At 44.5% G+C, this 23,710-nt stretch overlaps 1 protein-coding gene across 6 annotated transcripts in view; it reads right to left on the reverse strand.

Annotated features, from left to right (window-relative positions):
- ptprk (protein tyrosine phosphatase receptor type K) overlaps nucleotides 1–23,710 on the reverse strand; it is a 607,729-nt gene that overhangs the window by 133,363 nt on the left and 450,656 nt on the right. For all 6 annotated transcript variants that reach the window (XM_078212848.1, XM_078212849.1, XM_078212847.1 and 3 more), the window contains exons 11-12: nucleotides 20,779–20,878; nucleotides 879–1,152 (exon numbers count right to left, since the gene is read on the reverse strand). In XM_078212848.1, the coding sequence (XP_078068974.1) occupies nucleotides 879–1,152; nucleotides 20,779–20,878 (374 nt within the window). The remainder of the gene's footprint in view (nucleotides 1–878; nucleotides 1,153–20,778; nucleotides 20,879–23,710) is intronic.

The following is a 23,710-nucleotide window of genomic DNA, read 5'->3' on the forward strand; positions in this document are numbered from 1 at the left end:
AGGATTAATTTTCCACAGATGAAAAAATATTGCCTGTGTAATTTAAATTAAATCAGAATTGAACTGATAATGTGAATAAGAAAAGGGAAGTAGAGCAGATGTAACATTATGTTATTAGTTTTGCTCAAAGGATATGCTTTGAAATGTATAGATCAATGGACCTCGTAGCTATAATTAAATGATTATAGGGGTCATCATCTCTGCGAATGGTGATACAGGAGAAGGTTAATGACAAGCAGTTTGTGTGTTAAGGATATTTTGTTCGGTTCTGACCACAGGTCATGACCATACTTGGAAGAGTTAATCTATGCATTGACAAATGAAATAACAAGGTCAAAGCACAAAGGCAACACCAGAACACAGTGACTCTGGCTACAGAGATGAAAAGGGCAGAGAGAGGTTCATTGCACAGATTTCAAGAAGACATAAGAAGAGAAAAGGAGTCACGAGTCATTGGTACCTTTAAAGAGTCAGTGAGAAGCATCTGAATTAGGATACCCATTGTCTTTGTTTTTGTGTATAATTTTGGTTGCTTAATAAATTGGCCTGATACCACTGAAGTGTCTCCTTATCTGAATTTGTGTGTGGTCTCTAAACTTCATATGTAATATAATTTTCCAAAATCTATTGTAGCAGATAGATTCTTTATCAGTTCAATTTGATCTAATGTGGACAAAAACTGAAGGCAATGACATGTTAATTGCTTCAACATTACCGAGCTTTAATCTACTGGAAAACATCCAAAGATTTTCCCACCTAGCATCTGCACAGACATTCACCATAAATGGCATGCTAGTACTCAGAGACAAAATTCATTCAGTAATTACAGCAAACAATCAGACAAGGTGAAGTCTTCATTACGAATGCACATCACTCACCTTTTCAACGCTGCTCACAGCTTGGAAGTGTATGTGGTATCCCTTTCTGGGGGCCAAAGGAGGATTCCAAAACCCATTGTAGGTTTTATTGTCACCCACTGTAAAAATAGTTTGTTCAGAAACTCCGCCAGGAGGAAGTTCTGCAGCATAATAGTATGGCGACCCTCGAGCTGCAGCAGCTTGATAGGTGACAGGGATCTGGAAGCACTCTGCTGAGCTGGCCTCTCTTTTAGATCTACGGGAATTCACTTCTTCAACAACAACTTGGTAGGCACTTTGAAAGAACAAATACAAAGTTTAATTTACCCGTGTGCAGCACATTCATTTTTAAAAAAATATAGGTTGCAAATATTTTTCAATTTTCCATTGGCCATTCAAAACAATAATTTTCTGGCATGAGAAGCAAGGTATTTCAGCTTTCGGTGAAAAAGAAAACAGATTGTTTCATCAACTTGGAAAGAAAATCTATGAAAGCTATCTTTGGATTCTCAACAAAAAAGGTCATTCCAGTAAAACTGTTATTAAAACAAAGTAAAAGCACTCAGTGGTGCTTGGCGAACAATGTTCTTCTGATACCCTTTCAAAGTTATGGCAACTCCTGCAGGGGCTTATCTTAAGCAAACAATTCAAATCTGGGGAGGGAACACAGTCAAACCCGATTCTGTCCTTATCCAAATACAAGAACTTTCATTTTTCACCAAATGTCACTCAATATTTGTGAAGAATTGGACCCCTAGATAATTCCTGCACTGATACTGACACACATCGTCATACACACACACACAGTCACTCACACACACACACAGTCACTCCCACACACACACACACAGTCACTCCCACACACACACACACAGTCACTCCCACACACACACACAGTCACTCCCACACACACACACACAGTCACTCCCACACACACACACACAGTCACTCCCACACACACACACACAGTCACTCCCACACACACACAGTCACTCCCACACACACAGTCACTCCCACACACACACAGTCACTCCCACACACACACAAAGTCACTCACACACACACACAAAGTCACTCACACACACACACAAAGTCACACACACAAAGTCACACACACACACACACACAAAGTCACACACACACACACAAAGTCACACACACACACACAAAGTCACACACACACACACAAAGTCACACACACACAAAGTCACACACACACAAAGTCACACACACACACAAAGTCACTCACACAAAGTCACTCACACAAAGTCACACACACACACACACAAAGTCACACACACACACACACAAAGTCACACACACACACACAAAGTCACACACACACACAAAGTCACTCACACACACAAAGTCACTCACACACACAAAGTCACTCACACACACAAAGTCACTCACACACACACAGTCACTCACACACACACAGTCACTCACACACACACAGTCACTCACACACACACAGTCACTCACACACACAGTCACTCACACACACAGTCACTCACACACACAGTCACTCACACACACAGTCACTCACACACACAGTCACTCACACACACAGTCACACACACACACAGTCACTCACACACACAGTCACTCACACACACAAAGTCACTCACACACACAAAGTCACTCACACAAAGTCACTCACACACACACACACACAAAGTCACTCACACACACACACAAAGTCACTCACACACACCCTCCTCCGTGCCTTCCTCTCTTCCCAGGTCGGAAGCACAGAGCTAGATTTATGACTCAATGTAGGACATCAGTTTATAAAAGTTTATTTATTTATTCGTCACAGGTAGGTTTACATTCACAATGCAATGAAGTTACTGTGAAAATCCCCTAGTCGCCACACTCGGGTACACAGAGAGAATCTAGCATGGTCAATGCACCTAACTAGCACATCTTTGGACTGTGGGAGGAAACCGGAGCACCCGGAGGAAACCCACACAGACATGGGAAGAATGTGCAAACTCCACACAGACAATGACTCAAGCTGGGAATCGAACCTGGATCCCTAGACAGCAATGCTAACCACTGTGCCATGTCGCTCATCAGATGAGCTCAGTAAACTTAGCACAGACTCTCACCTGTAGCACCAATTACATATTTTAGAGAAAAAAAAACTTATATTTATGGAGCAGTTTTTACAACTACACTACATTCCAGCCAATGAATTACTTCTGAAGTGTAGTCACTGCTGAAATGTAGGCAATGCAGCAGACAATTTGCGCATACCAAACTCCCACTCACAGCAATATAATAATGATCTGATATACAGATTACCCACTGAAGCAATATAGACTTGAGACAGTCGCTGCATTTTAAAATTTAACTGCATAGTTTGTTAAATTTTGTAGGTTTTGTAAGAGGGAGGTCGTGCCTTACAAATTTGGTGGAGTTTTTTGAGGAAGTGACAAAAACGGTTGATGAAGGAAGGGCCGTGGATGTCGTCTATCTGGATTTCAGTAAGGCATTTGACAAAGTCCCACATGGCAGGTTGGTTAAGAAGGTTAAGGCTCATGGGATACAAGGAGAAGTGGCTAGATGGGTGGAGAACTGGCTTGGCCATAGGACACCATGACACCACACAACCCTGCCACAGCAACCTCTGCAAGACGTGTCGGATCATCGACGCAGATGCCATCATCTGACGTGAGAACACCATCCACCAGGTACACGGTACATACTCTTGCAATTCGGCCAACGTTGTCTACCTGATACGCTGCAAGAAAGGATGTCCCGAGGCATGGTACATTGGGGAAACTATGCAGACGCTGCGACAACGGATGAATGAACACCGCTCGACAATCACCAGGCAAGACTGTTCTCTTCCTGTTGGGGAGCACTTCAGCGGTCACGGGCATTCGGCCTCTGATATTCGGGTAAGCGTTCTCCAAGGCGGCCTTCGCGATACACGACGGCGCAGAGTCGCTGAGCAGAAACTGATAGCCAAGTTCCGCACACACGAGGACGGCCTCAACCGGGATATTGGGTTCATGTCACACTATTTGTAACCCCCACAGAGTTTCACTGGCTGTCTTGTCTGGAGACAATACACATCTTTTTAACCTGTCTTGATGCTCTCTCCACTCACATTGTTTTGTTTCTTAAAGACTTGATTAGTTGTAAGTATTCGCATTCCAACCATTATTCATGTAAATTGAGATTGTGTCTTTATATGCTCTGTTTGTGAACAGAATTCCCACTCACCTGAAGAAGGGGCTTGCAGCTCCGAAAGCTTGTGTGGCTTTTGCTACCAAATAAACCTGCTGGACTTTAACATGGTGTTGTTAAACTTCTTACTGTGTTGGCCATAGGAGACAGAGGGTAGTGGCCGAAGGGTCTTTTTCCGGCTGGAGGTCTGTGACCAGTGGTGTTCCGCAGGGCTCTGTACTGGGACCTCTGCTATTTGTGATATATATAAATGATTTGGAAGAAGGTGTAACTGGTGTAATCAGCAAGTTTGCGGATGACATGAAGATGGCTGGACTTGCGGATAGCGAAGAGCATTGTCGGGCAATACAGCAGGATATAGATAGGCTGGAAAATTAGGCGGAGAGGTGGCAGATGGGGTTTAATCCGGATAAATGCGAAGTGATGCATTTTGGAAGAAATAATGTAGGGAGGAGTTATACAATAAATGGCAGAGTCATCAGGAGTATAGAAACACAGAGGGACCTAGGTGTGCAAGTCCACAAATCCTTGAAGGTGGCAACACAGGTGGAGAAGGTGGTTGTAAAGGGAAAAATACAAGGGGGGCACACTTTAAAATGGCAATACAAGAAAGCACACTCTAAAATGGCTGCCTGGCACATAAAGGGTTAACTGGGAAAGAAGCCAGAAAAGCAGACACAGGCTCCTGTTGTTCAGAAATCACGTCAAGTCAAAACCTAACAGACAAGCCACTTCCAAATTACAGACAGTGACTCATAGCAAACAAACACCTCAGGAAGCCAAAGCCAAGGGTCAAACATCTTTTAAGATAAGGAAACCCCACAACAAAGAGCTTAGATTAACGTTAAAGGAACGCGGGAAATATGAATGCGAGGGAACCGATTAGCATCTGAACGAGATGAAACTAGCCATTGATAGATACAGACATAAGGAGATGTACCCATTCATAAAATGCTAAATGTCTATACCTGTTTGTACTTTTGTAAACATGAGGAAATGTACCCATTCATAAAATGTTAAATACTTGTACTCACTTAAACAATGTGATAATGTTCGAATCACCGGTTTACCCATTGTGTAAAGGGTATAAAAATGAACCGCTCCCGACATACTATTGAGAGAAGGTTTGCTACAGACATGTGCCTTGTCTCCACGGAGCTCCGTTTAATAAATCGTATTTTCTGAATCTCGAAGTCTGACTACTAGTGGATTTTTCCCACAACAGTGGTGAAGAAGGCATATGGTATGCTTGTCTTTATAGGATGGGGTATAGAATATAAAAGCTGGAGTCTGATGATGCAGCTGTATAGAACGCTGGTTAGGCCACATTTGGAGTACTGCGTCCAGTTCTGGTCGCCGCACTACCAGAAGGACGTGGAGGCGTTAGAGAGAGTGCAGAGAAGGTTTACCAGGATGTTGCCTGGTATGGAGGGTCTTAGCTATGAGGAGAGATTGGGTAAACTGGGGTTGTTCTCCCTGGAAAGACGGAGAATGAGGGGAGATCTAATAGAGGTGTACAAGATTATGAAGGGGATAGATAGGGTGAACGGTGGGAAGCTTTTTCCCAGATCAGAAGTGACGTTCACAAGGGGTCACGGGCTCAAGGTGAGAGGGGCGAAGTATAACTCAGATATTAGAGGGATGTTTTTCACACAGAGGGTGGTGGGGGCCTGGAATGCGCTGCCAAGTAGGGTGGTGGAGGCAGGCACGCTGACATCATTTAAGACTTACCTGGATAGTCACATGAGTAGCCTGGGAATGGAGGGATACAAACGATTGGTCTAGTTGGACCAAGGAGTGGCACAGGCTTGGAGGGCCGAAGGGCCTGTTTCCTGTGCTGTACTGTTCTTTGTTCTTCCAGTGTTCTCTCATCTGTGCCAAATTCTGAAACAATTATGCTCTTTAAGGTGGGAAAATTTTAAGTCCTTGATTTGATTTATTATTGCCACATGTATTAACATAGTGAAAAGTATTGATTTTTGCGCGCCAGACAAACCATACCGTACATAGAGAAAGAAACGAGAGAGTGCAGAATGTAGTGTTACAGTATAGCTAGGGTGTAGAGAAAAATCAACTTAATGCAAGGTAAGTCCATTCAAAAGTCTGACAGCAGCAGGGAAGAAGCTGTTCTTGAGCTGGTTGGTACGTGACCTCAGACTTTCGTATCTTTTTCTTGAAGGAAGAAGGCGGAAGACAGAATGTCCTACTTTAATTGGACAATGAGATTTCAGTTTTTCAAATTCCACTTAGCTCCCCGTGTCATTACAGTCTTAGAACATAACAGTGCAGTACAGGCCGTTCGGCCCTCAATGTTGCGCCGACCAGTGGTACCAATCTAAAGCCCCTCTAATCTACACTATTCCAATATCATCCATATGTTTATCCAATAACCACTCGAACGCTCTCAACGTTGACGAGTCCACCACTGCTGCAGGCAGGGCATTCCACGCCCTTACTACTCTCTGAGTAAAGAACCTACCTCTAACATCTGTCCTATATCTCTCACCCCTCAATTTAAAGTTATGTCCCATCGTGCTAGCCAACACCATCCGAGGAAAACGGCTCTCACTATCCACCCTCTCTAATCCTCTGATCATCTTGTATGCCTCTATTAAGTCACCTCTTAACCTTCTTCTCTCTAACGAAAACAACCTCAAGCCCCTCAGCCTTTCCTCATACGATTTTCCCACCATACCAGGCAACATCCTGGTAAATCTCCTCTGCACTCTTTCCAACACTTCCACATCTTTCCTATAATACGGTGACCAGAACTGTACACAATACTCCAAATGCAGCCGCACCAGAGTTTTGTACAGTTGCAGCATGACCTCCTGGCTCCGAAACTCAATCCCTCTACCAATAAAAGCTAACACACCGTACGCCTTCTTAACAACCCTATCAACCTGGGTGCCAACTTTCAGGGATCTATGCACATGGACACCCAGATCCCTCTGTTCATCCACACTACCAAGTATCTTACCATTAGCCCAGTACTCTGTATTCCTGTTACTCCTTCCAAAGTGAATCACCTCACACTTTTCCGCATTAAACTCCATTTGCCACCTCTCAGCTCAGCTCTGCAGCTTATCTATGTCCCTCTGAAACCTGCCACTTCCCTCCGCACTGTCTACAACTCCACCGACTTTAGTGTCATCTGCAAATTTACTAATCCGTCCTTCCATGCCCTCATCCAAGTCATTAATAAAAATGACACACAGCAGTGGCCCCAAAACAGATCCTTGCGGTACACCACTAGTAACTGAACTCCAGGATGAACATTTCCCATCAACCACCATCCTTTGTTTTCTTACAGCTAGCCAATTCCTGATCCAAACCATTAAATCACCCTCAATCCCATGTGTCCGTATTTTCTGCAAAAGCTTACCATAGGGAACCTTATCAAACGCTTTGCGGAAATCCATATATACCACATCAACTGCTTTACCCTCATCCACCTCTTTGGTCACCTTCTCAAAGAACTCAATAAGGTTTGTGAGGCACGACCGACCCTTCACAAAACCGTGCTGACTATCCCTAATCAAATTATTCCTTTCTAGGTGATTATAAATCCTATCTCTTATAATCCTTTCCAATACTTTGCCCACAACAGAAGTAAGGCTCACCGGTCTATAATTACCAGGGTTGTCCCTACTCCCCTTCTTGAACAAGGGGACAACATTTGCTATCCTCCAGTCTTCTGGCACGGTTCCTGTAGACAATGACGACCCAAAGATCAAAGCCAAAGGCTCTGCAATCTCCTCTCTCGCCTCCCAGAGTATCCTAGGATAAATCCCATCCGGCCCAGGGGACTTATCTATTTTTACCCTCTCCAGAATTGCTAACACCTCCTCCTTATGAACATCAATCCCATCCAGTCCAACAGCCTGCATCTCAGTACTCCCCTCAACAACACTGTCCTTCTCCAGTGTGAATACCGACGAAAAATATTCATTTAGTGCCTCTCCTATCTCTTCAGACTCCACGCACAACTTCCCACTCCTGTCCTTGACTGGCCCTAATCTTACCCTCATCATTCTTTTACTCCTAACATACCTATAGAAAGCTTTAGGGTTTTCCTTGATCCTTCCCGCCAAAGACTTCTCATGTCCCCTCCTGGCTCTTCTCAACTCTTGGACCAAAGATGGATGAAAGAAGCAAGGAATATCAGTCCTTGACATCAAGGCAACATTTACCGAGTGCAGCTTCAAGGAATGTTAGCAAAACTGAAACCAATAGGAATCAGGGAGGAAACTCTCCATTGTTTGCAGTCATACCTAGCACAAAGGCAGATGACTGTGATTGTTCGCCAATCATCTCAGTCTCAGGGCATTTCTGCAGGAGTTCCAGGTTGTGTCCTAGAATCAACCATTTTCATTTGCTTCATCAATGATCTCCTTCCATGAGAAGGTCAGAAGTGAAGATGTTCACTAATAATTGTACAATGTTCAGCACCATTCATGATCCCCTTAGAGACAGAAGCACCCATGTCCAGATGCAGCAAGACCTGAACAACATTCAGGCTTGCCTTGCATTTGTGCCACACAAGTGCAGATAATGACCATCTCTAACAAGAGAGAGTTAACCATCTCCCTATGAAATTCAATGCCATTACCATCATTGAATTTAAAAAATATATACTTTTCATAGGATGTAGGCATCACTGTCGAGGTCAGCATTTGTTGCCCATCCCTAATTTTCTTTGTTTGTAATTTTCTTTGTTCTTTGGGGTTTTAGTTCTGTCGGGCAGCATGGTTGGTGCAGGCTTGGAGGGCCAAAGGGCCTGTTCCTGTGCTGTAATTTTCTTTGATCTTTGTTAATTGCCCTCAAGTGATTTATTGGGCCATTTTACAAAGCCGGTTCACCATCTGAAGGCACAAGTCATGGGTGTGATGGAATACTCTTCACTTGGCTGGATGAACCCCACGCACCACTTTAAACATTCACTGCCTCCACCTCCAGTGAACAATGGCAGCAGTGTGTACCATCTACAAACTCCGCTGCAGGAACTCACCAAGATTCCTTTGACAGCACCTTCCAATCGCACAACCACCACTAGTTAGAAAGACAAGGGTCCCAGATACCCTGGAATATCAACACCCCTGCAAGCTCCCCTAAAAGCCACACCCCATCCTGACTTGGAACTATTTCGCTATTCCTTCACTATCACTGGGTCAAATCCTGGAACTCCCTTCCTAACAGCACTGTGAGTGTACCTGTACCATATGGACTGCAGCGGTTCAAGGTGGTGGCTCTCCCCATCTTCTCAAGGGTAATTAGGGGTTGACAATGACTGCTGGTCTAACCAGAAAAGCCCACATTCTACTAAAGAATAAACAATCAAAATAGTTCAATCTTTTAATTTTATTGCTGTATATTACATTTGTTCAGCAAATTATGGTTCATAAATTTTAATTACAATATACACAACCCTATGTACATATATACTGTGGCGAAAGATTTCATAAAAACCACCAACACATAATTGGTCTAAATTATAATCATGAGGGGAAAACCAATTTTAATGGTTTGTCCAACTTTCCTCCACTTGTATTGCATAAGGTGCAAGGACACCTCAAAAGGAAATCCAACATTTGGTCGTACATTTCTAAAGGGGACCAGGATCATGTGCCCTTTATTCTTTTTTCAATTACATTCCTGTGGGACTCTCTTCTGAACCCCCGCGTGGCCCCAGCAGTACCATGCCAACTGACTTGCCTGAAACCACAGATAGCCTACTTCCTGCCACCTCAATCTGAGCTTCTAAAACCTATTAATTCTTTAGCAGTTTCCTAGCACCGTGCCAGGAAGACAATTTGAAATCTTCAAAACGCTTACAGGGTTAACTAACAAAACCCAAGATTGCTGTCCGCTGAACTTTTGAACCACATTGGATTGAACTGACATTTCAAACGGAGACAATAACAAGCCACAAATCTTGCACTAACGCCAAAAAGGAGTTGATTCAGGATTGATAGCCAATTACCTGATGTTGCCAGCATGGTTATCAAATCACAGTAAAAATAATGCGAGACATCAAATGAAAGACTATTCGAGTCTAAATGGGAAAATCGTTTCAATTGCACTCGTGTAGAATCCATCCTCTTAACTTCAGTTCAACTTAGTAAGCTGTGCCAATCTTGGCCAGTGACGTATTTTACATTAACAGCTCACTCGAGTTTGAACACCAGAGTTCAAATCTTGATTTTGATTTTATATATTTGTTTTGAACTATTCTGTCAATTTTCTAGGCACCCTGAGATGCGACTTGTTCCAACACCCTTTACTGCACTGAACTGGAATTTCCAAAGATGTCTGAACTGATCTGAATCACAGAATTATAAAGATGTCAAGGACACTTTCAATTATACCCTACTGAAGGCAGCAGAAACCCACATCGGTTCTGCAGTATTTACAGTAGTAGGACTTAGATTGTTTGAAACAGAAGTTTGTTTGAAAGAGGAGTTATGAAACAAAACATTTATCATTCTTGTTTTTTTGATTATTGCGAAAGTAAATACCATACCCTTTGCTTTTATATCATTTTCTCCCTCCATTTCCAGTCTCTTTGGAACAATCACTGCTCGTGATCAAGGCGGCAAACAGGCAAGCAGGCAACTGCCTCACGATCAATGCTGCCCTTGAGCCACCGACAAAGAAGCAATCCTGGTTCCAATTTACTCTTGCTGCTGTGTAGAGAATCAGCTCAGACAGCCAGATTTAAAAGGTTCAATGCATATTGTGCAATTTTCCTTCTTACACAGTCAGTGGTTTTCCAAGTCTATTTTCTTCATTGCCAGAATGCACAGTGACCTCCGTTTGGCTCAACAAAATACAAATATCATATAAAATTAAATGATAATGCTATCTCAAAAGGACAGGAGGGCCTAGAAATTTGATGGGATGTGCTCCTTTCTCCAAGCATGAAATGAGCGTCGAACAAAGTCAAGAAAGATAGTGGTGGAGGAGTGGGTAAGCTCGGTACATCCCGGAAGTACAGGATTGGGTTGTTCTGTCAGCATCCAAGGCATACACAAGAAATTTGCTCATTAAAGTAAAAGGTTTTGAGATACTGGGCTTCCTTAGCACCTGATCAGCCACGTAATTAACTTGTCCAACAACGTGTGATACTATTAGACAAGCAGAACCCTACAGAAGCATTTAAAAGGCACACTGATTACACACAGGTTAATTGGTTATCATTTGCAGTTGCTGGTTGACTGCAGCATATTTTTTGGCCAGTGAAAACTTCTGTCGTTACGCAAATAGCTTCTTGCTTGTGTTTCATGGTCTTTGCAGCCTCTTGAACAGTTTTAATATCTCACAGACAGCTTCACTACGCCATCATAGAATGGCACGGTGGCTAGCACGGCTTTCGCACAGTGCCAAGGACCCGGGTTCGATTTCAGCCTTGGGTGACTTGTGTGTGGTGAGTTTGCACGTTCTCCCCGTGTCTGCATGGGTTTCCTTGTGCTCCGGTTTCCTCCCACAGTCCAAAGATGTGCAGGTTAGGTGGATTAGCGGAGTTAAAGGAGTGGGACAGGGGGTGGGCCTGGGTAAGGTGCTTTGTCAGAGAGTCAGTGCGGATTCGATGGGCTGAATGGCCTCCTTCTGCACTGTAGAAATTCTATGATCATTAGAGCTAGAAAATGATGGGAGCAACAAAGTCAGGAGACAGTAAGAGTAGCTTGCAGAAGAGGGAGGACAGCAGCACTGTGTAAGAGACAATATCCCTGGTGACCCTCCAGGGAGCATTTTTCTTGGCGAAAATTCACTGAGGAACAAAGCTTGAGCTGCTTCCACTTCACAAAAAGGTTAGCATCAAGCTACAGTTACAACTCAAGCCTTGTGCTCGGTCAAGGACAAGTACTGGTTGTGGCTGTTGTGACCTCTGTGACCCTTGCATTTTATGCATCGGTCTCCTTCCAGGATGCAGCTGACGACATGAGTGACATCTCAGGGTTTGCAGCCTATTTTTGTAACAGGGAGGTTACCGGGTCTCCCTGTGCCAGGATAGCTCTTTCCCATGGGCAGAGTGAGTTATGACAGGAATGTATTAGACTTCACCTATATGGCAGACTTCCCCAGGGTGTAAACTGCCCACTTTGCCCTGCACGCTTCTCATCATCATCCTTGCATCTTTCTGCATAGAAAAGGATTCCAGTTGGTTTGTGACCTCAGGCACTGCATCATGCAAGTCTGTGCCCAGTTTGCTGGCAACGATCCTAATTAATTAATCTTTCGCCAGTTCTCTGTGCTGCCTTTACTCCATTGAGGATAATTTAGGTATCCATAGAGGGCAACTCAAGCAGCTGTGTGCCTTGAGGGCTCAGCTGAAGCTTCTCAGCCTGGACCCTGACAGTCTAGACCAGCTAACTGTGCAGCATTAAAAAGTGTACCATTAAGAATGAAAAAGTCTGCTCCAAATGGAGCCTTGAGACAATGCACTGCGAAAATAGAGCGGGACTTCTCTATGCTCTGAACTGAAGTGTGCAAGCTCACTGACCGGCTGTCCAGTGCATCTAGAATTTCTGGGATATGCCAATCAGTTCTCAATCTCCACATCAAAATCCTCTGCAATAGAGTTGGTGCACAATCCTATTTTCTGACGATTTGACAGAAGTAGGGTTCTGTTCCCTCTGCCCAAACTCCCGCACCACATGAAGGCCTCTCCTCTAACCTGCTCTTTAAATTATGCTTTGCTGTCATATTTGAGCTGTGTTTTTCAGATTTAGATTGATTGACAATGTATTTTCAAAACAATGTTTCTCTTCTCCCTGAAGCAGCGAATTTCCAGCTTCTGAAAGGAGAAGGAAGATGATGAGCTCTCTTTGTGAGTAGAGAAAGTGATGACTGCTTAAAACAACTGCAGTTGATTACTCACAGTGAAAGAAAGAATAAGTGCTTGCACACCCCAGGTGTTGTTACTCATCATGGCCACGAATCTTGCTCTGTCCATGATGGAGAGGGTGTACAGGTGGACCCAACCTTCTCCAATGACACTGTGCAAATCCTTCACCTGCTAAGAAGGGATTTCGAGCAACAACCTTCTGAGACTTTTGGGCAATGTGTTCATCATGGTTGAAAAATTTATAATTTGGATAAAAATCAAATTGTGAGGAAACATGATTTATAAAGGTGATGTCCATGAGAGAATGATGGGAAGCAGATGCACGGTGTAGTGATTGCAAGATAAAAGGGAAGTGGGCGAGAGGACTATTAAGTGTAAGCCATCAGCATTCTTACTTTGTCAAATCTGACAGGTTTTTGAACTTTTTCTGCCATTACAGCCATGTCCTCAGAACTAAGTTCTTGGAATTGACTTCCTCTGTAACCTCTTCACACTAATGGCGAAGGTGCTATCTAGATAGCATCTCTATCCTCCTGTCCAAGGTCTCCAAAGCATCACTGGAGAGCCCAATAGTCTCTTGCGTAGAACTGGCTGCAGTTTCATTACTTAAAACTTGCTCTGTTGCTTTCAATCAAAGTGCACCTCCCCTTCAAAAGGTGCTCCTTGTCTTTAAATGGCAGCAGAGATGCTGAATTTCCACAACCACCAAACCCCAACACATAGACATGCAGTTAGTGAATAGCTGGCTGCATGCCTGATTCATGATAATAAATTGGCAGCATCAATTTCACGTGGCCTCCTTTGTGCTTGTTTCCAGGAACAACTAAATGTCTGTGCCATTTAGTTTAAATTTGAAGCAAATAATTTAAACATCAACAAGTGAGACTGTGCAGAACCCTCAGTGCTGCACTCAACAGCAGAGTAATGATGGATTAACTTACATTTCTAATCTTAGTGCTAAAAATTAGCCATACCAAATATGATATTGAGGCGAAGATCAATGTCTGGCTCATTCCTGCATTCTGGCAGTATTACTGGCATGTATGGTGCAAACCATCACCCCCCCCCCCCCCCCCCCCCCCACCCCACCCTGCCAGTTGTAGACATCAGGTCAGACATACATGGAAAAGAGATAAACACCTTCCTTTATATAATGCCTTCAACATGATAAAGGATTATCACAAAGGAGAATTTTACACCAAACACTAATAGTTGACCTGTATATGCCTGGAAGGATAGATTTTAAAGGCAGATTTTGAAGAGAGAAATATGGTGAGATAGCGGAGTTTAAGGTGGGAGTTTCAGAGTGAAAGGTTGAAACAACTGAAGACAGTACCTAGGTGCAACAAAGGAAGGGTGGGATTTGCAGAAAGCCAGAAGGTATGGTCTTGGACATCTGTTTGGAGGAGGTTGCACATACAGGAAGGGGTGAAACCAGAGGAACATTTGCAAATAATGATAAGGATTTTCAATTCCATATGCTAAGGATAGGAGAAGGCAGTCAACGTTCGGTGTGTTATATTAAGCAAAATAAGGTGCAGCACAGGAAGTGTGAGACAGTTCTCAATGGGTTAGATTTAGGTAGAATGGAGTCGAGGAGTCCAGCAAGAAGGAAACCTCAGGAATTGGCAGGCACTAAAGATGTTGCAAAGCGTTTCTACTGCAGGGAAGGCGAGTTTCATGTGGAGGCAGATGTTGTTGCGCATTGCTGAAAATAAATAAGATTTGGTGTTTGAAATTCATCTTGGAGATCAATGTTGCAGTGGTTCAGAGTAAGTGCGCTTTTTCATCCAGAGGTAAATATAGATAGGGTCAGTTTATTACAATCCTGTAGAGACTGATCAAGTTTCAAAAGAAATTTAAAATTCCAGTTAATAGCTGGAATGGATGATGTGACAAGATTTCCGGTCTTAAAACTTCAATTGTAACAAATGATGAAAATCAGTATTGGCTACTCATTATTTTTCTTTCAGCAGGCAACCTATATTTTCAATTGCAAAAAGCAACATTCCTTTTATACTTATACATTGCATTCTCCACAAAGTTACAGTCCTTAAAGAAAATAGCCCACAGTTGTTTTCAGTTGTAATTTTATAGCATATCTGCAGTTCACAAAGGCACTGTACATGCTCAAGTGCAGCTGCCTCAGTCAGGGCTGATTATCATGAGTGGACTATCCCAAAATACAACTTGTACATTTTAGACATGGTCAGAAAAGGTCTAAACTTACAGCTACTCTTCAGAGAGGTAGATCACTCCTTTGGAGAGGTAAGGTACCTTTTTGAATATGGCCCCAGGATGCTCTTGGGAGAGGTCGGGCACCCCTTGAGAGAGGTAAATTGCCTTTTGGGATTGTTAAAAATAAATGTGCATAAAAAGGGTAGAAACCCATTGGAACTGTTAAGGAAACTGTCAAGACATGCAAATCTCCAGCACTTTAAACATTTGAAAACTGCCTGCAATATTAATAAAATCTGTGCTTCCTATTTCACTCTGTCCATTGATATAACCCTGTGGGCTATTATTGAATTAGTGCTGCATGACTGATTTCACAATCTATTTTTATTATTATGGGGTGTCTATCGGTTAACAGTTTGACTGACAGCTCCAAATGCTTAGAAAGTCGTTGAAGTGTGACTGAATACAAATACTTGATTTTAAGAGATTAAAGGAAGTTAAATGTAGTGAATAGATTTTTAATCATGTAAGCTTTTCTGGGAATAGTGAATTCATCAATAGACATTTAAGAACTTTATTTAATCTCAACACGGGTCACGAGGTGAAGAAGGTAGTCAAAAAGGCATACGGCATGTTTGCCTCCACTGGCTGGGGCATTGAGTTTAAAAATTGGCAAGTCGTGTTGCAGCTTTATAGAACCTTAGTTAGGCGTCACTTGGAATATAGTGTTCAATTCTGTTCGCCACACTACCAGAAGGATGTGGAGGCTTTGAAGAGGGTACAGAAAAGAAGGAGGCATATGGAACGCTTGCCTTTATAGGACGGGGTATAGAGTTTAGGAGCTGGAGTCTGATGATGCAGCTGTATACAGCGCTGCTTAGGCCACATTTGGAGTACTGCGTCCAGTTCTGGTCGCCGCACTACCAGAAGGACGTGGAGGCGTTAGAGAGAGTGCAGAGAAGGTTTACTAGGATGTTGCCTGGTATGGAGGGTCTTAGCTATGAGGAGAGATTGGGTAGACTGGGGTTGTTCTCCTTGGAAAGACGGAGAATGAGGGGAGATCTAATAGAAGTGTACAAGATTATGAAGGGTATAGATAGGGTGAACAGTGGGAAGCTTTTTCCCAGATCAGAAGTGATGATCACGAGGGGTCGCAGGCTCAAGGAGAGAGGGGCGAAGTATAACTCAGATATTAGAGGGATGTTTTTTTACACAGAGGGTGGTGGGGGCTTGGAATGTGCTGCCAAGTAGGGTGGTGGAGGCAGACACGCTGACATCGTTTAAGACTTACCTGGATAGTCACATGAGCAGCCTGGGAATGGAGGGATACAAATGATTGATCTAGTTGGACCAAGGAGCGGCACAGGCTTGGAGGGCTGAAGGGCCTGTTTCCTGTGCTGTACTGTTCATTGTTCTACCAGGATGTTGCCTGGTATGGAGGGTATTAACGAGGAGGAGAAGCTGGAGAAACTTGGTTTGTTCTCACTGGAACGATGGAGGTTGAGGGGCGACCTGATAGCAGTCGACAAGATTATGAGGGGTATGGACAGAGTGGATAGTCAGAAGCTTTTTCCCAGGGTGGAAGAGTCAATTACGAGGGAGCATAAGTTGAAATTGCATGGGCAAGGTTTAAAGAAGATGTACGAGGCAAGTTTTTTTTTACACAGAGGGTGGTGGGTGCCTGGAACACGCTGCTGGGGGAGGTAGTGGAAGCAGATATAATAGTGATTTTTAAGGAGTGTCTTGACAATACATGAATAGAAAGGGAATAGAGGAATGTAGTCCTCAGGAGAGTTGGCGGTTTTAGTTCAGTCGGGCAGCACGGTCAGTGCAGGCTTGGAGGGCCGAAGGGCCTGTTTCTGTGCTGTAATTTTCTTTGTTCTGTTCTTTGAGGTCTGCCCATGGTGGATACTGGGTGAGTTGGCATAGAAAGTACAAGGGCAAAGGGTGGTGGGTGGGGGCATGATGGTCCATTGGAGTAGATGTGTGGTTAGCAGGGAGCATACAAGGGGCAAGGGAGGTTGTGGAGAGGAGCATAGGTTGGCATGAAGGACCATGGGGAGGTGGGTGGCAACCTGCAGTGTCATGCATTGGCATGGATCAGGCATGGGAGTGTTTGGAGAGTGATTGCATGCTATGGGTCTGGCTGGAGGGCTCTTTTGTTTCACTCCTTCTATCCACAGCTTCAACAAACTGCCAGAGCACTGAGTCGGAAACTGCTGCTATTGTCTCCAAACATGGAAACCTTACACCATCAGCCCTGTGACACAATCTGGGCCTTTGATGTTGAACCGCCTCCAGGCCAATTGTCAAGCAGACTTCAGAACAGGTGACACAAGCCCCCCCATTTTACCTTAAATTGAAGAACGAGTTCCAAAACATAATCTTATAAACTTCATAATTACAACAAGTCAAGTTAGAGGAAATTTTGTAACAACAAATTAGAGGAAATGTTGACTCATTCATGACAATGTCAGAAAACAGTCAGATTAATGAAGTTGAGGACAATGGTTGAAAAGGTGAAGAAAGATGTTAGAAACTGTCCATGTGCAAGCTTATGTACATGGATTACCCCAGTGAAGGGGAAAAGGAGGGAGAAACAAATAGAACATTAGAATACTGCCTTGAAGCCCTTGCAGGAGAAGAAAGCAAATGAGAACAATCCTGGTTAGATGAAGCATAAAAGGAGGATGGAGTGGCTGATTGCGTTGAATGCCAGAGGTCAACAAGGGCTAAAGTCACATTGCAAAGGTTCTTTTTGTTGATTTTAATCATGGTGAGCGGCATCAGGGGATGGGAATGAGTTAAGGTTTATTTATTAGTCACATATGCTTACATTAACACGGCAAAGAAGTTGTGAAAATCTCCTAGTTGCCACACTCCAGCGCCTGTTCGGGTACACTGAGGGGGAATTTAGCATGGCCACTGCACCTAGCCAGCACGTCTTTCGGACTGTGGGAGGAAACCAGAGCACCCGGAGAAAACCCACGCAAACACGGGGAGAATGTGCAGAATCTGCACGGTGATCCAAACTGGGAATCCAATCCGGGTCCCTGGCGCTGTGAGGCAGCAGTGCAAATCACTGTGCCACCTGGTGTAGAATTATGGGAAAAGTGAGTATGGTGAAAACAGCACGCACTAACATCTCAGTGAACAAAGAAAAGTAGTTATCAACTTGTAATTGAGGAGAATAAAGGATTTAAGGAGGGTTTGTCAGGAAGAGGTGCTGATGGCAATTTTGAAGGGCAAGGGAATTGTGGCTGATGCCACTTGCATATGGCATCCTGATTTTAACATCATTTGCCAGGCAGGTAAATGCTTAGTTTGGGTCAGATGTTCACTCTACATCTCACCTGGTTTTATTCTCAATCAACTTGAAATTGGGAGAAAAGTTGGACTTCATGTAAAACAGTTGTCTGTCCAAGCACCCCAGTTAACTCAACTTGCCCAGTGGGAACATTTGTGGGCAAGAGGGGTTAAAGTCAGGGCCTACATCACCAGTAAATAGAGGAATAGGAAACATTAGAATGAGAAGAAAATTATGAAACAATTTGTTGAAAGCTGATTGGGGAAAACTATACGTGTAAGGTACATACTTTTCACCTTTCTGCTTGAGAATTGGTTAAATACATTAAATACAGGTGTGCAAAATAAAACTGCGTGCACCACATCAAAGTAAAATATTTCTGACGAACTTGGGACTACAGAAACATCTCACATTTATCTTGCTTACAAATACATACCAACATCAAACTTATTAATTTCTACTTAAAATACCTTTATTCAGGCAAGTTTAATGTAAAAATTCTGTTCACAAATTGCTCCATAAGATTCACTGCACACGGCGCAAGATAATTACCGCTTGTCTGCAGTTGTCATCTAACTGGAGACAGAATGCACTGAGACACATACACCTTATGACCTTGACATTGCATCCATCTTTGCTTGGAGCTATCCAGATCTAAAATGTAAGTGACATACCATAACATGGGCACAGATGGACAGAAATCTGTCCAGTCCACTAAAATAGACCATCTCACTGCTTTATGGTTCAAAATGATGAACCATCACAAATTACTGAAGCAGATGGCCTATTGCCTGCTACAGAAATGAAACATAGCTAAGTTACTCTTTCAGCCTTGGTTTTTGATGAGAGTCAGATCATGTCCGCACTACAAAACAATTTTAAAATATTCAGTTCATAAAGTTAATGAGGAATTAACTAAAAAAGTCATTTTGAAACAAGTAATGGCAAATTCCTCTCAAATTACAGGATTGGTGGTGCAGCTCTCTATAAAATGTGGAAGTCCATTGCTCCTAACAATTCACCAGAGAATAGGATCACCACAAACCTTCCCCCCGCCCCACTCCACTTCCTGATGAAGGTTTGAGTTGAAGAAACAGTCTTGACTGCCAATTCCCCTTAAACATGACTTCCAAGAGTTTTAAATGAGTTGCAGGAAGCTTTACTGATCAAGGAACAATACTCTCAGCATTCTTGGAGATTATGGGGCAAAAAAAAACATCCTGTCACAATGAATTGCTTACACAATTATTAGTCTTGAACAAAAAAATTTACTTTATAAATGTCTCCCCGCCCCCCCCCGCTTCTTTTTCCACATAAACCATTTTTCTCCTATGTTGCAACAAAATACATTAACACTAACTTTTAATTTTCTTTTGCACACATTGGGGCTGAATCAAATGTGGCAACATCAAATTTAATAAGCTGGCAGCCAAAAATCAAGAACTGTGTCTACAAAGAGGAGTATTCAGACCACATTAACGGCTGCATGGAAAAAAACTGAAGTCAACAAATTACTCCTCATTAATCCTTTGATCAGACGACAGGCAAATGCCACTAAAAATTAATGTTACATGGAATATAAGTGTAAACCTCGGAGATAGGCCAAGCAAAATTTAATAGGTACAACATAATTTCTAATGGAGACACTTGTATGAGACGAGGTCACATAGTTTACATCCATCAACATTCTTCTCCCTCCACTTGTTCCTGTCCCTGTTAATTTCCCCATCATTTGTAAGAAGCCGCCTTCATGGTAACTGACTCAAGTCTTTGGAGAACCAAAGTTAGCTTCTCATTCATTTAAATAGCCTCAAAGCTTATTACTTCAATATAATCAGGAGGAATCAAAATAACATGGCAGCAGAGGAGAAGTTATAAAGTTTATTTATTAAAGTCACAAGTAGGCTTACATCAACACTGCAATGAAGTTACTGTGAAAATCCCCTAGACGCCATACTCTGGCGCCTGTTCGAGTACACAGAGGGAGAATTCAGCATGGCCAATCCACCTAAGCCACTCATCCTTGGAGTGTGGGAGGAAACTGGAGCACCCGGAGAAAACCCACCCAGACATGGGAAGAATGTGCAAACTCCACACAGGCAGTGACCCAAGCTGAGAATTGAACCCAGGTCCCTGGCACTGTGAGGCAGCAGTGCTAACTACGTGTCGCTCAATGTGAGCAAGAGAAGCTACCTAAATAAAGAAGATATCTAGAACATTCAGGATCTCAATTTACAAAATCTCAGAAGACAACACTCTTGTTAACTATCGATTTCATTTGTATACTCTGCCTAACCGAGTAAATGAACCTTCTGACAGCAATGTCGACTGAATATGGAGAACTATAATGTAGTTAGCAGCCTGCCAATCCTAACTAATAAATTTACCTGATTGGAGCACCTTTAGCCTGTGCAGGTCTCAGCATGACAGTTATTGTGGTTGCTGTTTCATTAAGAATTGCATCTTCATAGTCAGGTAAAGTAGGAGCTGTTGAAATTTAATTAGAGAACATAGACATGAATCAAATTCTATAAAACAAATTTTAAGCACTGTCCGTATAACGTTGAGTAATGTGAAAGATTTTGGAAAGCTAAAAAATTGTCAATTTCAATTGTTCTGCTCAAAGTCCTTCAAGATAAAGCTGTGCTGAAATCTCGTGTTTAATATTGTAAGCATACATTTTCTCTGGGGAAAGAAGGGGAAAAAAATCCTCCTTACATTCTATCATCATAAAGCAGCTGGGTAAGTACATGAAAGCTGCTTGGGAAAATAACAGCAATCTTCTTCCCACTGGGAAAATTAGCCTTTGTTCAGTGCGCCCCCCCCCCTCCCCAAAGCACAACTGACATTAAGAACTTGTCACATATTGGAATTATCACATGTCATTGGGACATCATTTTGCTGTACAACTCCTAAAAATAAATTAAACATGTTTTGAAATAATTTTGCACAAATGGAGAAAAGATGGTTTCATATGTTAAAATAACAAACGCATAAAGCATATTAAGTGGTTACAGAGCTACACGTTTTCAAAGAATTCAATGTAAGCCACCATATGCCTTCCTACTTTTTAAAAATGCTGCTTCTCTTAGCATTCAGAACTACATAAATGAAATGGATGAAAGACTCCACAATTATTTCAACATATATTTTATAAACTGCATTCTGATGGGAGTCATCGAAAAGTAACGTTTCACTTTTATCCTGCGTGGACTTATATAAAGGAAAATATGGATGTAGATGAATCAGAAGTAATTTTTAAACAGTTATATATTCTTTTTGCCCCAGGCATCCATTAAAAAACAGCAGACAGTAATTGTGGCTTTGAAGGGCCATAACCCACCTTGAATTTATTGAAATTAATCAATGTTCTATTCAGAAAGAAGGGTTGCTTTTATAGTTTCAAATTTGTAATTTGGCAATTGGCTGTGCATTCAAGAGACTTTGGTACTTTTGATCAAAGCATCTGCTTCACTAAGGACATGATGCTTTTTTTTGAACAGAGAGAACGCCTCTGAACCTCATACTGCAGTCTTTGGTCTTCACTCATTTTTCTTAATCAAACTCTTTTTGCAAACAAGCAGCTCATTAATTATATTATCTTTTCATTCTGATGTTGCATGTTCTGAATGTTAAGCAACTCTGCAAACACTGCAGAAGCAGTGATTTTATATTTAAAATATATTAAGATATAATTCCAGGGTCATGCACTTCTTGATAGGTAAGAAGGAAAGCAATGGTTGTTTTAAGGGAAATAATGAATAATTCTTGGTGTGTTGCAATACAAAGTTTATAGGATTGTAATATGTAGAACTATTTAATTTAGGATAAAAAGGAGGAATGAAAGACGGTCGTGTGACCAACTCTGAATCTTGCATCATAAGAAGTTTGAATGTCTTCGTCATTAAAATTTGAAGGCGGGGGGGTGGGTGGTGGTGGTTGTGGTGGGGTGGGGGGGGGAGCAAGATCTCTTAGTGAGGAGAAGATGCAAGCTGTTCACACCTGCAGATAGTGGCCAGAGAATCACTGATACCTTTATGCACACTGTTACTCTCCAAGTCTCCGAGGTGTGAGAAATGTGGAGAGTTGAGGGGGACAATGGCAATGGTCAGAGGGAGAGGGGGCAGAGTGGGAGGGAGACGGGGGAAGGGGGGGGGGAGGGAGTGAGACGGAGGAAGGAGGGTGAGGGAGTGAGATGGGGGAAGGGGGGGAGGGAGTGAGGCAGGGGAAGGGGTGGGAGGGAGTGAGACGGGGGAAGGGGGGGGAGGGAGTGAGACGGGGGAAGGAGGGGGGAGGGAGTGAGGTGGGGGAAGGAGGGGGGAGGGAGTGAGACGGGGGAAGGGGGGGGAGGGAGTGAGACGGGGGGAAGGGGGGGGGAGGGAGTGAGACGGGGGGAAGGGGGGGAGGGAGTGAGATGGGGGAAGGGGGGGGAGGGAGTGATATGGGGGGTGGGGGAGGGAGTGAGACGGGAGGGGGGAGGGAGACGGGGGGGGAGGGAGACGGGGGGCGGAGGGAGACGCGGGGGGTAGGGAGTGAGACGGAGGGGGGGAGGGAGGGTGAGGGGCGGGTGGAGTGAGGGTGAGGGGCAGGTAGAGTGAGGGGCGGGTGGAGTGAGGGGCAGGTGGAGTGAGGGTGAGAGGCAGGGCGCGCCGGGGAGGGGAGGGCGCGGCGCGCCGGGGAGGGGGGAGGAGGCGGGGCGCTGGGGAGGGCCGGGGCCGCGCATTGGGGGGGGGGGGGAGAAGGGGCCGCGCGCGCCGCATGGGGCGGGAGGGGCCGCGCGCGCGCATGGGGCGGGAGGGGCCGCGCGCGCGCATGGGGCGGGAGGGGCCGCGCGCGCGCATGGGGCGGGAGGGGCCGCGCGCGCATGGGGCGGGAGGGGCCGCGCGCGCATGGGGCGGGAGGGGCCGCGCGCGCATGGGGCGGGAGGGGCCGCGCGCGCATGGGGCGGGAGGGGCCGCGCGCGCATGGGGCGGGAGGGGCCGCGCGCGCATGGGGCGGGAGGGGCCGCGCGCGCATGGGGCGGGAGGGGCCGCGCGCGCCAGGCAGGGGCCGCGGGCGCCAGGCAGGGGCCGCGGGCGCCAGGCAGGGGCCGCGGGCGCCAGGCAGGGGCCGCGGGCGCCAGGGAGGGGCCGCGGGCGCCAGGGAGGGGCAGCGTGCCAGGGAGGGGCAGCGTGCCAGGGAGGGGCAGCGTGCCAGGGAGGGGCAGCGTGCCAGGGAGGGGCAGCGTGCCAGGGAGGGGCAGCGTGCCAGGGAGGGGCAGCGTGCCAGGGAGGGGCAGCGTGCCAGGGAGGGGCAGCGTGCCAGGGAGGGGCAGCGTGC

Source organism: Mustelus asterias, chromosome 5 (assembly GCF_964213995.1).
Source record: "Mustelus asterias chromosome 5, sMusAst1.hap1.1, whole genome shotgun sequence".
Lineage (NCBI taxonomy): Eukaryota > Metazoa > Chordata > Chondrichthyes > Carcharhiniformes > Triakidae > Mustelus > Mustelus asterias.